This window comes from Geospiza fortis, unplaced genomic scaffold, assembly GCF_000277835.1.
Source record: "Geospiza fortis unplaced genomic scaffold, GeoFor_1.0 scaffold147, whole genome shotgun sequence".
In the NCBI taxonomy this organism is placed as follows: domain Eukaryota; kingdom Metazoa; phylum Chordata; class Aves; order Passeriformes; family Thraupidae; genus Geospiza; species Geospiza fortis.
This window is the reverse complement of record NW_005054372.1, coordinates 157,663-173,564: the sequence shown is the minus strand read 5'-3', so window position 1 is coordinate 173,564 and position 15,902 is coordinate 157,663. Positions and strand designations below refer to the sequence as shown.

The 15,902-nt window shown below is 45.6% G+C and overlaps 1 protein-coding gene across 3 annotated transcripts; it reads right to left on the bottom strand.

Annotated features, from left to right (window-relative positions):
• Positions 1 to 800: 800 nt before the first annotated feature.
• On the bottom strand, positions 801 to 14,746 carry CUNH4orf48 (chromosome unknown C4orf48 homolog). Of its 3 annotated transcripts, none has more exons than XM_031060089.1 (4): positions 14,653 to 14,746; positions 14,325 to 14,476; positions 6,926 to 7,014; positions 801 to 3,078 (listed from the first exon to the last, which is right to left on the bottom strand). In XM_031060089.1, the coding sequence occupies exons 2-4, from the start codon at positions 14,440 to 14,442 to the stop codon at positions 3,013 to 3,015; spliced, it is 273 nt and encodes a 90-aa protein (XP_030915949.1). In that variant the 5' UTR covers positions 14,443 to 14,476; positions 14,653 to 14,746; the 3' UTR covers positions 801 to 3,012. The 3 variants fall into 3 exon arrangements, with proteins under 3 accessions (XP_030915949.1, XP_030915950.1, XP_030915951.1); XM_031060090.1 differs by having other exon boundaries at positions 14,582 to 14,694; XM_031060091.1 differs by lacking the exon at positions 801 to 3,078 and adding an exon at positions 3,916 to 4,085.
• Positions 14,747 to 15,902: the final 1,156 nt, after the last annotated feature.

Genomic DNA, 15,902 nt, shown 5'->3' with positions numbered 1-15,902 from the left:
TTGTTCTGAGACTCAGTCCAAAACTACTGACTTGGAATACACACAGAATTGCACCCAAAGAAGGCACTGGCTCAGGTGTGAGAAGCTCTGGAGATGTGGGGATCATTACCAGGTATTCTGTCACCTTGCCTGCCCAGAGACAGCACCACGCTAACATGATTATGCCATTTCTCTTCCAGGGAGGACTTGGCTGTGAATTTCACAGGCTACCCCCTGCATTCCACCCTGCGTACAAACACCATGTGCCCAGGGCTATCAGCAGCAGCACTGCACTAAGAGAACAGAAGACACAGCTTGGCTTCAAAAGGTCATGACAACTGCCTTGTCTCTGCAGCAAAAAAAAAAACGTACTGGAAGTGTTGGGTAGGAGAAAAAACTTTCTGCTTTAAGCACTCCTGCAATTAAATCCTTCTGCAAAATACAGGGTTTCTTCTAGTAAGTGGAGACTCAAGGGGTTCTGAATTTAAATTCACTTCCTGAGCAAAAATAAATTAAAACTATCTAGCTCAAATTTTTCTTCATGTCATCCTGTAATTATAAGGAACTTTATCAAAACCACCAAGTATAGAGTAAGGGGTCCTTAAAGAAACTCATAAAATCATTGCTGTACCTTTATTTCAAATAAGAGTTGGATTTTCTACTTCAGCAAATTAGAATATATTAATACATTTAATGGTCTTCCTATTTTTGTATTAAAAATAGCAGTTTTTCTCTGCGTATTTTCCGCCTAATTAATTAGGTGGCATTAATTAATGCATAAGCACCATCAATTTGTCAAATCAGAAACAAAGCACACCAAATATTATAATGCATCTTGCCCTTTTATTGTGTTGCATCATAGACAAAGAGAAGTACAGAATAATCACTGTTACAGCCATAAAGTTGCAGTGTCACTCTGATCCCTTTGGGAGTCAGACAACATCCACTTGTCATTCCTTCCACCTTTATATTGTCACAAGCTGCATATATCTAAACTCAACTGTGAGCAATCATATTTCTAAATGAAAACATGAACAAAAACCCCCAGCTCTTGTAACAGGACTTTGCAAGATTCTTTAGGGTACCAGCAGAATAAGCATGCACAATATCAATACCAAACCACAGACATGCTGCCCCCTGAAAAGGGGAGCTGTGCTGGCAAATTCACAGGTTCAGTGCTGGAACTCCATCTACTGCAAAAAGCTGGCTCAAAAGCTGTGCATTACTTTGGTCCAAATATAAGTGGGAATAAAGAAGCCAAAGGCTGGTATTTTGCAAGGAAGCTGTGTTAATCCTACTGTTTTCTTTGTACAATAAAATTCGGTCTGTGAAGAAAACCCCTAGTGCTCTATTGACGGTGCCACAGCGCAGTGTGATGCTACCAGAAGGGAGCTGCTGCTGTGTCATGCTGCTTCTCTGGTACACAAAACAGGTCCCAAGGACCTCTAAAGGGGTTTGCTGGAATACTACAAAGGACAAAGGGGATTTCTTATTTGAAATGCAGCTGCAAGGAAGGTTTTCCTTGCTGAGAATCACATGCCTTTCAAACAACTTTGGCAAAATATATGGCAACATGCTCCTTTGTGTTACTGAGTAGGACTGCACATGAAATAATAAGTTGGCAGTGGGTCAAAATTCCCTATTTCCCTGTGTTTGATGTTGTAGACAAAATGGGGGAGAAGCAGCTTGGAAATATACAGATAACTGCCATCCTAACTTACTGAACAGGCTGAGAGCAAAATATCAAAAACACCAGTCACTCATAGAAAGACAGTCATACTGAAAAGGATTAGTAAAACTACTTTGAAAACTACTTTTTTTGTTGATCCTGCTCCAATATTTCTTGTTTGTATAATAGTTTTGAGCCTGATGCTTGAGCTGATACACAAATCTCTACTTTGGGGATGATGTTTTAAGCCCAATGAAAAATGTATTTTTATAAACAGGAATTTTCCACTTGGGCCATTTTCTGTTCTTCCCAAAATAAAGGAAAAAATGCAAACAATGAGAAAGGATTTGCTATTCTCTTTAAAGAGTAACAAGGCACAATCTTATTGTCTACTACTACTACACTGCTTTAATTGTTTTGTTCTCTCTTGTCTCACACTGCAGCAGGAAAACAAATAACATCAGCACTGTAACCCACCCTGAAAGAGTGCAGAGTCCATGCAAGGGCTAAGGACCATTTTGGTAGAATTTAAGTATTTCCCAAAATACAGTTTGCAAGAGACTCCTGGGCAGGCAGGCATTGTGTAGGCTCTCTGCCAAAACTCTCTGTAGAGGCCACTTTGAGTGGTTCAATCCAGCATGTGATTTGCTTAATGAAAGACACTTCTCCAGAAGATTTTGGCAGACGCAATCAGTTCAACTGCCAGGCAGTATTCATGTGATTACAAATGTTACTGATCACATTAGATACTTAATAAATCTCTCCAAAAAGATCACAGCTACTGTGTGGCTCTGAAGAAATCAAAATTGTGAGACAGATTACTGTGTTTTCTGGGCACTGGACTATTGATACAACTGGGGAACAAATCCCTTCCTTGGACTGCCAAGCAGTCAGTGATAACTATTAATTTTAGAGAATGCCAAGTCTGCTTGTTTGTAAATGTTTATCTATGCATCATGGCAAAGTAGCTTCCTTTTCATGTTATTCTTCTATAAATACATTTTAAAATTTGACTTCACTGACTTTCACAGATCTATGGCAATTCACATAAGCCAAGAGGTTGGCCTGAGAGTCCAAGGACAATTTTTGTCTTGAAATACCAAAAAAAGCAGGATGCTATCCTTGCATAAAACCCATAAGCAAGACTTTGGCATTGTTTCTTCTCTTGACATTTCAGCAGATGCAATATCACATAGACTTATGACAAACCACAACAAAGCAAAAATAATCTGAGCTATACCTGTTTTGATAAAAATGCTTTTCCTTATGGTGGAGCACAACTTGCACTCTGTATCTTCCTGTAATTTACTGAACAGTATTTTAGAAATGAATATATGTCCATTGGCCAAATCCCAGTGCTCATTTCAGTGTATTGCATGAAAGCAATCACACAGGCCTCTCTTTTCTGCTCTCAGGAGGAGGGTTTCTGTCTGAAAAAAAAAAAAAAACCAAACAAAAATCCATGAAATCAAAGAACTGAATATATTGCTTTAAAAGAGTCTATAATTGATTAGATCTAATCCCTCTCCACAGCTGTAGCCAAGGTGCTCTGCTGAGTGAAAAATCATAGTTCTTAATGCTGGTTTTCATCCAGAAAAAGTGATGAAACGAGTAAATTCAGAACTGAGATGCAGGGAGGGTATTTTTATAGTTTCAATGTTTTCAATTTCACAGTTAACTTCTAGGGAGTATGCTGTCAAAATTATTAAAGTGTCTTTTATAAGCACTGCGACAGATTCTACTTTCAACTGCACTGCTCTTAATTCCTTGGTGGTGATTGATGGCTTCCTGTTGATGGTGCCTTCAGTCCTGTATAATTTAATTGCACCAGAGAGCAAGTGCTGAGGAGCCAGTTGTGCTCTCAGTTACACTGCTGGTTCTCTAGAACAACTCTGTGTTGAATCCAGCTGTCAGTCTAACTCTGTTGTCTAAAACTCATAATCTTTCAAGGCAGATCTAAATCTGAGTGTATGGTTCCTATTTCAATCTGAGTTAAATTACTGACAGTTGCTTTATTATCAGTACTCGAGCAAAAGCCTAAAAACCATTCCCAATATACATCATTTAAAATTACTTGCTGTTGTATTTGGAGCTCCTTAGTGGAGAAGCATTTCCAAGCTTTTTTTCTCTGCATACAGGGGGAAAAAAATTAGATCTTTAAAGATATTCAAGTATCATTTATTTAATTGTGATCAAATAACTTAAATATTTTGCGGATTCCTGTCACACTTTTGGAGAAACAAAGGCTGAATCTTTTGCATGGCACCATCATTTCAGAAGCCAGTTTCTCATGAGACTCAAGATTGTTGGTGCAAGGAATTCACATCAGCAAGTGCAATTGTGACTGAAGAGAAACTTCTTCCTGAGCATATCTTGTGGTTTTCACCCTGTGGTCTGCGGTCCCTCAAGCTGTTTGCAGACTGGCTTTGAAGAGTTTCTTGAGGGGAGAAAAAATGAATTTAGTGGGTTTAAATTCACTGCGAATGAGTTTCCCATCTACACTGCAAAAACCCATTAGAGGTTGAAACCCACTTGTTAGGAAATGATCTCAAAGCTCTGTGAAACAACAAGGTCTTCAGCCTGCTGGTGTTCCTCTGTCCTGATACCCCCTGACACACTGGACACAGCAAAGGGCTAATTCTCCATGGAGAAGGAGAGAAGGAGAAGGAGAAGGAGAAGGAGAAGGAGAAGGAGAAGGAGAAGGAGAAGGAGAAGGAGAAGGAGAAGGAGAAGGAGAAGGAGAAGGAGAAGGAGAAGGAGAAGCTGGGCACTCCTGTGTGGTCCTGCTCCCCTCCTGCCTGCCTTGGGCAGCAGCACCTCTGTCCCCCAGCAGTGCCCACTCTCTGTTATTCACTTATCAGACTGCAAGCTTGTGCAGAACAGGCTGTTTCAGAACGGCTTTCCCTCCCCTCCCCAGCCCTATATTCTCCTCAGCTCAAACTTTTGACACTCACCTTTGCATTACAGGGGGTTTGTTCACATTCCTTGCCTGCTTTCACTTATCAGCTTAGCTCAATGGCAGGCGCTGCTCAGCACTGCTCCCCGCTCGCACAATGCAATCTTGGATGAGTGAATGCTCCCATTGTTGGGAGCCCGGGAGAAATCATAGAATCATCTTAACATCAAACAGGCTTATTGGATTTCACAGCAATGCCAACAAGCTGTCACTGCTACCACAAACTCTGCCTGGGCGTCACTCAGGACTATTTACGGGCAGGAAGAGCAGCTCTGGGAGCACTCAATTGCAAACTGAAAGACTGTGAAAAAGAGGTATCAATTACAAAAATTAATTGTGGGCCTTGATGGCATTGGCTTAGAAAGTCCCTGATATGCAGGAGCAATCCTGCATGGGGCTTGCCCTTGTAGCAACAATTTCCAAGACTCAGGAGTTACTCAGTGAAGTTATTTGTGTGTCAAACTTGAGAAATTATAGCTGGTCAGCTTGAGCCAAGCATCAGAAGTGGAGTAAGGATATGGAAGCTCATCCTGTCAGAGTATACAAGGCCACAGTATGCCATTTGTAGGGCCTTGGTTGCTGTGTTTCACTTTAGTATCTCCGCATCTCTCAATAATTTGTGTTAACCAAAGAATCTCTGATAGAAAGCCCTTTGGAGTATCAATCCAAAGGCTGGGAAAGGTGTACAGCAATACAGCCTTTATTTACCAGTAGTGTTAAGCTCAGTTGTCTAAGGGTGGGTGATCTTACAAACAGCTGGTTCTGTTTGGTTTTGTGATGCACTGTTCCTATGCCCCTAGCTCTGTAACACTGGGAGCTGTCTCAGTCATGCCTTGGCATGTCAGGCCTGTCCAGGTCCTCACAGAAACAGAAATTCATCTTGTGGCACCCTGGCAGCAGCTCCTCCCTTTACATTCTGCCTCGCCTCTCCCAAGGCAGCGCTGCTCTCTGGCGGGCTGCACCCCCAGTCCACCCTCCAGACAGAACAGACGCCACAGACACATCTGAACACCTCTGTGGGTGGGATTAAGGAACTGTGCTGCCTCCATTGCATTAAAGAAATAAAACCTTCAGCTTCCCAGTAAAGCCTGTTGACAGTGTAAGGACCAGCACAGCTGCAGTTGCACCTGGTCTTGACATGTCATGTGTAAGTACAAAACATTTCAGCTGACCCTAACCCAAACAAGTGGAACTCTGCTATGCACCAGAAGAGCCCAGCACAGCTGCTGGAGGTAAAGCCCCTCTACTGACACTTTCCCACTTAAGAGTTATTTATTATTACTCAAGTGCATGGGAAACTTTTGGAATGTAACCCATACTCAGAACTTTGTCCTAATCAGTTTGCTATTGATAGCTCAGGAAAGCTGAAGTCACTCCAACTTTATTGTGTAGGGCCTGACACGGCTGCCCAAGGTCACAAGAAACCAAAGGCAAAGCTACACAATTGACTGATGGTTTGAGACACATAATTGATTTATGTCCCTTTGGTTGGCTTTTGCTGGGAATGACAATTTGAGCTGAGTGTGACTGTAGAGGAGCTCTTAAGGAGCCCTCTCACCTGCCAAGAGGGATGGTCCTGCTCAAAGGAAGGAGGGGTAGGACAAGACATGCATGGAGGGGCTTTATTAGAGGAGAGACACCTCCTGCCTCTTGCAAACTTCAGTAGCAAAATCACCGTAGAAATCCTACCCCAGTCAGTTTGCACATATTCACAAACCCACACATGTAAGAATTACTAAAATCAGGGCATTTAACACACCCTCATTTTGCTCACTGTGACCTCTTGAGACGGGTGCGTGAAGTGGCAGAATCCCCTGTGTGCTGTGATAAATGCATGAAAAATGTGCTTCTCCCTTTTCCACAAAGCATCAGTCCCTGAGCAAAGGGGATGTGTGTGTTTGCTTCCCTCTCCTCTGCCAGCCTGCCTGCCACCTTCTCTCTCTCCTGCTCATTTCTGCTCCTGCAGTGGATAGTCAGTCCTCAGCTGGGAAGCAACGGTGTGAGGCCCAGAGTAAATCGCCTGTCTTGTCTTCCTCTCTTTGTACATCTTCTTTCCCTCTCCCTTTGGTGCAGGGACTGTCTGAGGTAATTCGTTAGGCTGTTATGCAAAAAGTCAGACTGGATGATCATTACTGAACCTCTGCAGACTGTGAGAAACGATCGGTGCTCGCTACAAACCTATTTGCTGGGATGGGAGTGAGTCAGCAGGGATGTCACGTCTGCTGCAGCCGGCCAGGCAGCCCTGGCCGCCGGGAGATAGATAAAGGCTGAGGGAGGGCAGAGATAAAGGCTGAGGGAGAGCACTCCTGCAGGACACATACCCGCGTGTCCAGGCTGTACGCCGTCTTCTTCAGGTCCTGCAACGCCCTCTGCATGAACTCGAACGCGTGGCAGTCAACGCAGGGCCGGCCTGCGGGGGAGGCAGATAGACATCACTGTCACAGCGGGAAGGTGCGGTTTAGCAGCACAGCTTAGCAGGAGGAATACTCGCAGAGCTTGCCAGGAGAAACTCCAACTCTTACCAGGCACCCACATCTGCGTGCGTGCAAAATCAGGGCTGCCTGTATCTATCTTTGTGCAACATCAGGGCTGCCTGTATCTATCTCTGTGCAAATGTGAGAGGATCAGCAAAAATCACAGAGTGCTTTGCTGTGTGTGCTTTTCTGAGCATGGCCCAGACTTGACTCTGCCTGCTGCTTCAGCCCCCAGCCTCTCCCCTTCGAGCTGAAATCCTTACCCTATTGTAAATCAAAGGCGACTCCGATGAAGGAGAGAGACAACTGTGCATCTGACTCCATCATCAGAAGGCTAATTAATTACTTTATTATACTATACTATGTACATTGTAGCTAAACTGAATCTGCACTCACTCTTGCTCACAACTGCTCACACTGCACTCCTCTCTGATTCTCTCATGACTGTCCCATGACAGTCCTGACACACACACACACACACACACACACACACACACACACACTTCTTAGCCCTGATAGGCCAAGGGAACAAAACATCCTCACTCTGGGTAAACAATCTCCATATTGCATTCTACTTTAGCACAACACAGGCACAGCAAGAGAGATAAGAATTGTGTTTTCCTTCTTCTCTGCTTGTCTCACAGCTTCTCTCTGTTCAGAGGGCATTGTGAATACCACATAACCCCTTCTCAGACATGGGTTAATTCTCAACAGATACACTGAAAATAGCAGTTTGCAGTGGTTCAGGAACCAGACAGGCAGGTCTGTTTTTACAGGAGCTCTTACAGAGCAGCTTGGCAAGGGACAATGCCAGATCTGTATTTGCTTCCTTTCACCTGCTGCTGTATTTTTTCTCCGCCAGGAATGCAAAGCATCCCACTGGCTCTGCAGCTGCTGCCAGTGTGTGTGCACAAAGGGGCAGGGCAGGGAAAAGGCACAGAGTGGAGGAGGAGGGGACTTCACAACTAAAGTGGCTCACTTCTTTCCATACTACCAGGCAAGATTTCCAGCTAACTCCCTCTGGAGCATTATTTTAAATTCCTGTAGAGACTCCTCTGCTGTTGTCCCAAATGTGTCCAAGGAAGCTGGCACCTCTGTACACAAGTGTGAATATATTCATCCCTAAAAGTAAAGAAAACTAAATAATTAGTTTACAGAAAGAACTGTAACTAAGACCACAACATGGTCTTGCAAAAAGTCTCTCCCCATCTTTCTTGTAGGCTTCCTCCAGGTACTTAAAAACAGGGAAAAGGAGAAAATAGAATCAAAGAGACTGAGCTTTTTTGACTTCCATTCCCAGTAACACACCTGGAAAAAACCCCCACCAAACTGTCTCTAACATCTGGCATTTCTGCTCTGCCAGGATTCACCCTGCACCAATCTCTGACAATTTGAAGTTAATGATGTGTGAGTTTTCAGAAGAAGAAATTGCAGACACTGGAGGAGAAATAGGGGAATGGGGAAAGATGACATTTCATGCTGATCACAGAGCCCCCCTGGTGGGGGGGTGCTGAAATCCTTGTCCTCATGCAGCCACCTGTGCTGCTCTCCCAGAACAAAGAGGGTGCAAAGCTGCTGCTGAGACGGCTGGGGAGCTGTGTGGAGCCAGGGACCTGCTGGGCAGCCCTGCAGCACCCCTCTGTGCCTGGCACCCCTCTGTGCCTGGCACCCTGCTGCCAGCACTGCCTTCTGGCTCGTACTTGGAGGAAGGGAGCAGCCAGAGTGCTGGTCAGTCCTCAGCAAGCCTCTCGGGGGTTTTGATCTGTTCAGGAGGAGTTTCTCTCCCACCTGTCCTTCTCCACCTCCCCTCAGTGCAAGTGGCATCTCAGGAAGACCTGGGGATCAAGCTAGGGATTTAATTCCCAAGCTGTGAGGAGATGCAAAGTCCCCACCTCTGTCAGAAGAGCATTGCTCACAAAGACTCTGCCTCTCCAGGCACAGGAGTAGTGACAGGATGCTTTTGAGCACACTTTAAAGACACTCAACCTCCTCCTGCTTTCAGTATTGCAGTAATTTAATTGTTTCCACTTCAGAGCATGAAACGGAGCCCTTAGAAAGAACCTGCATGCTCAGACTGCTGTCAGCAAATCCATCATTTTCTCGGTGTCATGCCCTGCTCCCTCTCACTCTGGTCTGCTCAGAAACAGCTTGCCCTGGCTCCACCTCGGGGAGGTGCTGCACGCCCTGAAGTGCTGACAAGCACCAAAGTGTTCTCAAAATCAGAACCTGAAGGAGAGAAAAAAAAAATCAGGTGATAAATGAATGTCTCCTGCTTCTGCAGTGGGGAGAAAGCACTTTTGAGGAGAGGCATGAATTCTGTCATCTGTCTGCTTGTCATGCAGGAAGTGTTCCCAGGGCTTTGTGAAAGCTGTGATGGGATGGTTGTGTGGAATCATTCACTGGTATTTATGACAGCCAAGGGCTCCTGTGTGGACAGGGGGGCACTAATGGAATGGCACAACCATGCCAAGTGGTTATTTCACTTCTGCCAGTCCTGTGAAAGCAGCTGCCCTGGTACCAAAGGATCTTCTGCAGCAGAAGGGTGGTGGCACAGAGGACACTGCCTGTGCAGCTCTGGGTGTCCTGAAGCAGCACCTGCAAAGCTCCTAACACAGCACTGCCCTCCAAAGTCAGCGTGCACATGCAGCCAGTTTCAGCACGTAACAGGATATTCACTCTTTAATGTCATTTCTTGGGCTGTGCTCCATGGTGGAGGATCCTTCTCCAGGCACTGCTGTCTCTGGGTCAGCTCAGCATCCCTGCCTGCTGGGAGCCGTGGCCAATGGCAGATACTCAAGGAAAACACAAGAGTAAGTGTCTAGCAATGTTCTTCTAGCCTACCAGAAGGCTGGAGGATATCCTGCATCTGGCTGGTGTTTCTATATCTGATAAGCCCTCCATGAATTTTTCTCACATTAGTTTGCACTGTTGCTTCCTGAATCCATGCAAACTTCTGTCATCTGCAACATCCTGTGGCAATGAGTTCCACAGCTCAGCTATTCACTGAGTGAACAAAATACCATTCCTGTCTGCTCTGAAGTTGACATCTGCTGCTTTCATTTCCTGCCTCTAATTTTTGCAGTGGAAGAGACAGTTATTAAATAATCACCAACTTTGTCCCACTTAGGACTTTGATGTTCTCCATCACTCTCTGCCTTGGTGTGCTTTCCAGAACAAAGAGCTGAGCTGCTAAACTGACTTATCTGTGTGGATTTGATCTCTCTTCATGCCAACAATATTTTCAGCAAGGTGCCTATGGACATTTCCCCAACAGAAATACATCTAAGCATCTGTTTTACCAAACAAATCTAAATATGTGCTGTTGCCAATAGGAGCAATCCCACTGTGCTTTCTGTCCTTGGCTATGGCATCCCACACTTCCACTTGCTCACAGCAGGAGTGACAATGCAGCTCCTCCCTCAGCTGGATCACTGACTTTTATCCCCCCAGAGCAGATCCTGAATGCCCAAGTTGTGGGGCCAGGAGAAGAAACAGTGCAAGGAGAGAAGACCAGGTTATGGAGAGGAGAAGGGCGCAGGCAGCACGGGCTTACATCAGCTTAAAGCAGCCATGAAACCAAATCTTGAGTCACATCATAGCAAAGTACAGCAGAGTGCTATTAATTCCTTGCTGACAGCTGGAAACAGACTATCATTCATAGGGAGACTTAACAGGTCTGTGGATTAACATAATGAGAATTATCAAGAGTCAGCTATAACTCTTTAAATGGGTCCTGTCAGCACAAAGGGAAAGAGAAAAATATATTTCTTGGCTTCTTCTTGGTGAAGACCTGGGACTGAAAGCACTGTGTAAGTCTAATTTACTTCCCCTTGCATACACTTGGTGTTTATTCTTTGTATTTCATGCACCTTGGCTAATGAAAACAGACTGACCAGCTTCTGGTCCTCATATTCCATATTTTAGCTTTCACAGTGGGTAATCTGGGCTATAAATGCAATGGGAGGTTGGGGAAATAACTTTTTTTCCCCAGTGATTTGCAGAGAACTTTAAAGAAAATAATCTGTGAGTATTAGTAGCAGCACTTCAAACTTGAACAGTCTTTTGCATATGCTAAGTGCTGTGAATAAAGTATAAGGACACAATTAATCATTGCTAATTAGAATTATGCATAAAGAGCTGTGCCTGGCTGTGTGACTGGCAGGGAGCAGGGGATGGTGCCCCAGCCAGATCCCAGTGCCTCACACAGGACAGAATCTCTCTGCACTGCTAAAGAGATCTGTGACTCACTCTCATGCTCCTCTCCTGTGACTCCTGCACCTCCCACGCTTGTACGGAGCATTGCTGCCCCTGTCCTGCTCCTGGTGCTGCAGGAGGGACACATTCCTCCCACCAGGTGGGGGAGAGACCGTGGGGTCCATGCGGGAATGTTCCTGCTAAGGGCGTGCTGCCAGTGCCATGCCACACACCTGGGCACAGGGAAAAGCATCCAGCACCACACTGCTCTGCCCTGCTGAAGGACACTAAATATGGCCCAAGTGCGTCCCACATCCCTGTTAAGAACGTGCACTGGAGACCCCTTTCCCCTCTGGGCCATCCAGGGTCCAGTTTGCCTGGGCTGCCAGTGAGGCCAAAGTGCAGCAATGGGGAAGTGCTGCTCGTGCTGCAGAGGCAGTGCCCTCTGGAAGGGTCAGTGCCCACAGGGACCAGCTCCTGGTGAGATGTAGCCAGTGAAGCATCAAGAAGGAAAGGATCCAGGAGTGTCTGTACTATATCACACCAAAGTGAGTGCCCAACCTAGTGCCCAGTCCCCCACAGTCTGCATCTCTTGAGGATTATTGAAAGTCTGGGAGCATTCCCAAGCCTTGAGAGCATGGGATAGGATAGCTCCACTCTGGAACTGTCAGCTCTGTCTTCCAGACAGACAACTGGCCTCCTCTCCTGGGCACAAGTGTGCCAGGGTCCATCCTAGCAGGGTACTGGTACAGGCATGTCCCCATCCTAGTGCATCCCTGGGCACTGTTATACCTTCATGGACAGCAATGGGTGCCTTGGAATAGCAAGAGAACAGGGCAAGTCTGGAGGGATGCATTCCCAAAGACCCTCCCAGGTCTCAGGAATATGCTAAGGCAGATCCTGAGCCAGAAGAAATGCCGCTGTATCTAACAGCCCTTTCTAGGATTTTTTTCCCTTGAATTTAACCAATTGATTCTGCAATCTCACACAAACATTTAGCACTCACAATGTCCTAAGGGAAGAGTTTCACAGGTTAACCATCAGGAAGAGCCCTGACAGGCAAAGGAAAGTGTCTGGAGCACTTAGCAGCTATGCAGCACTCTCCCAACAAGTGGCTGATGAGGAGCATCAGAAGTTCCTTGTGGCTTTAAAAGTCCATCCCTACAGCAGCCCAAAACAATTTACAATTCACAATCAGCTGACAGCCTTGCTCCTGGCCTGGTCTCAGGCAGAAATAGCATTTTGCTTTTGTAGCAGTGCTCACAGCCTCTGTTCCTTGGGATGGGGCAGTGTGTCTCTGGGTAACACTGCCACAGAAACACCCTGACCTGCCCTTCAGTCCACATTCTTACATTCAGGAGTGAAACAAGACAGGAATCTTCCCCAAAGGCTGTTCAAGGGACTCCACAGCCTGGCTAAAGGAAGGTAATAAGATGGTAAAAAGACTCCTTGATACCATAAGAAGGATGGGACAGACTTTTTTTGTGGGGCCTGTTGTGATAGGTCAAGGGGTCATGGTTCTGAAATCAAAGAGGGTCAAATTAAATTAGTTAAGGAAGAAGTTTTTTACTGTGAGAGTGGTGAGGCACTGGCATGGGTTGCCCAGGGAGGTGTCAGATGCCCCATCCCAGGAAATGTTCAAGGTCAGGTTGAACTTGACTCTGATCAAGTTGAAGATGTCCCTGCCCATGGCAGGGGGTTGGACCAGATGAGCTCTAAAGGGCCCTTCCCACCTTTCTATGGTTCTATAATTCTGTGAGACTTGGGTCAGAAACCCTGGCCAAGAGTTTTGTTCTACAGTTCAAATGGGAGTTTTCACTACACAAGTAGAACAAGAAACCCCTGTATACATTTTCCCAAATGTGTTGACTTGCCTGTGCTAATACAGACATACAGAGTATGAACAATTTATTTTCCACGCCTGATTTTCTCTTTGAGGAGTTAAATGGACTACTCATCACAAAACTTATTAGAATTAACGAATTCCTGGGAAAAAGACACACAAAATAGCAGTGAGATCTGGTTTAGAATAGACCAAATTAGCCCTAATAACAAAAAAAAAAAGGAAAAAGAAAGAAATTCAACATCTAAGTCCCATTAGTTTCATCTAAAGGAATTAATTGTGAATAAAATGCAGTGACAAAATCAGACCTTGTATTAAATATTTTGATAGTCATAAAAAGATAGCTGTGATACAAAGTAAGCATGACTAAGAACTAGATATTTGTTTTTATGCAATTATCTTTCTTTGTTGTTTTTTTCCCAGAGGACATTTTATGTTTCTAATGAGTGGCTATTTCCCACTTGCTGTCCCCAAAACACCCCGAGAACATTGACTCCATCCCCTAATAACTTTGAACTATTGCCTCATTTTGGAGCTGAGAAAGTTTAGAGACTTACTCAAAACAACAGAGGAAATTCATATAGAGCTGTGATCCAAATTCAAGAGCTCCCAGCTCCGTGGTGTGCTCAAGCCGGTCCGTCATATTTATTTATTTTTTAGGTTTGTAGGATTTCAGAAATTTATATTTGCTTTCCAAATGCACTGTTTGGGTAAACATCCCCTGTGTTGATTTGTAGCAGCTACAAGAAAGTTGAACTTGACCTATTGTTCCAACCAAATACTAAAATAAGCAAGATGCAAAGCCCCAGCAGAAATATACACAAATTTTCTTCTAATACTCAGACTAGTAAGGACATTATAGGTATTTTGGCAAATCCGTGTATATCAATTAAAACTATCTAGTGAAATGAAACTCTCAAGAAGCAGATCTAAAAGACCTACAAACAAAGAGCCTGAGCACAAGCTCAAATGAAAATTGAGAGTATGCAGTTAGCATTTTTCCCCTAAATAACTACTAATCCTTGGCTTGCATGCTGTCTCTGTGGCTGTTGCTTTCATGTGCTTTGCTGCCACGGCACAAACTCATCATTAATCAGGCATCACCAGGTTCCTCTGGAGCAGGGAGCCCATGTGGCTGCTGGGGGCAGCGGAGGAAGGGAAGCAGGACAGGGTACAGTTGTAGGAGGTACAATTGCAGCAGGTACCTACTTTCTGCAGGGATGGCAGTGCCGGGGTCCTGGGCAGCCCCCACGAGCCTGGCGCTGAGCAGGCTGAGCGCCGACAGCAGCAGGAGTCCCAGCCGCGCCTCGCTCCGCACGGGCGCCATCGCTCTCAGCAAGAATTCAAGCTGTCTTCCCTGCCTGCAACGAGGAGAAGCAGTGAAAAACCAGCAGTTTGCTCCCTGCAGGCTGCTCACCAAGAAGTGGGTGAGATGTGCCAAGCCCAGACTCCGTGCATGCACAAACCCACTCGCACACGCCGCTGCTGGTCACGCCGTGGGCCTCAGATGCACCCCAAGGACCAGCCTGCCCAGTACCTGCTCCTTCTCCTTGCCTGGCTGCCAGGGCCTTGGAGCAGCTGGGGAGAGCAGGCAAGACTCCAGCAGGCACTGTGAGCATGCGCCCCTTCAGCATCCCCCCTTCCCTGATTAGGGTCATTGCCATGGAGATTTGCTATGGCAACGCTGAAAAAATTGGAGCTGCCAAGTGGAGAAGAAGATTTAAAGGGACCACAATGTGATGGGTGGTCACTGCTGCACTCCTGCTCTGCTCCCAAAGGCCATGCCCTCTCCTTGGCAGTCACTGGCTGCTGAGACCAACATAAGAGAGTCTTGGGCAATTTTTGTGTTTGTTGCTGTTATTCCTGAAGGGACTGTGCTGAAATACACAGCTCCCACCCCCTGCTTTAGCTGTAACTCAAAGTGAGATCTCATTCTGTGAGGCATCAAATCAGAGAAAAACTCAGAAGTTTGCTTGGATAAATGAAGTTGCAGGGCCTGCTGCTTGTGCCCTGTACTTTGGGGAAGAAGCATTATGGTCTTTGTTTAACTACGCTGAAAACGAGGCCTTGTGGACAACAGAACCCCTGGCACATGGACCAACCATGAAAACAGATCCTGCACAGCATCACCCTAGGGTAACCATGACAAGAGCTCAGCCAAAACCTACACACAGCAAAACTTGAAGCATGCTCACTTCAAGCTCAACTTTTGATCTGGGATCAGCCCTTTTTTATTTATTTGTTTATTTATTTACTTCTTATGTCCTGACAAAGTTAAAGCAGGAAGCTTCCTGGACAGGGAATCTGTGTAAGCACCTGGCTGACACTAAGCATTCAGACAGGAGAGGTGATACCTTTTGGAAAAGAGAGGCTCTAACACCTACCTGCTTGCCCCAGAGAACAATTAAAGGCTCATTTTGCAACATAACTGTTCAATTCATGGCTTTGTTGTCCTCCCACACAAGGACATTCCATCTCCTCTCACCAAGGAGAGGCTCCAGCCTTCCTGGCCTGTACAGAATAACCACCCTGCCAGGCTGTGAGGTATCAGTCTTCCCAGACATAGACATAGTTTGTCCTTGGCTTTCTTTAGCCCCAGAGATTCTCACCAGCACTGCATTCTGCTTCTATTTCACATGTTCCTGTGGCTTTTTCAGAACTACATCTTACAGCCCTCCCTTCAATGCTTGTGCTTTTGGATCAGGTTAGTTTAAAAGTCCTCTCACAGGACTTTCTGGCAAAGTGGACATGCCCCTCTTGCAAGGGGGCAGCCCAGAGTTATAGAAG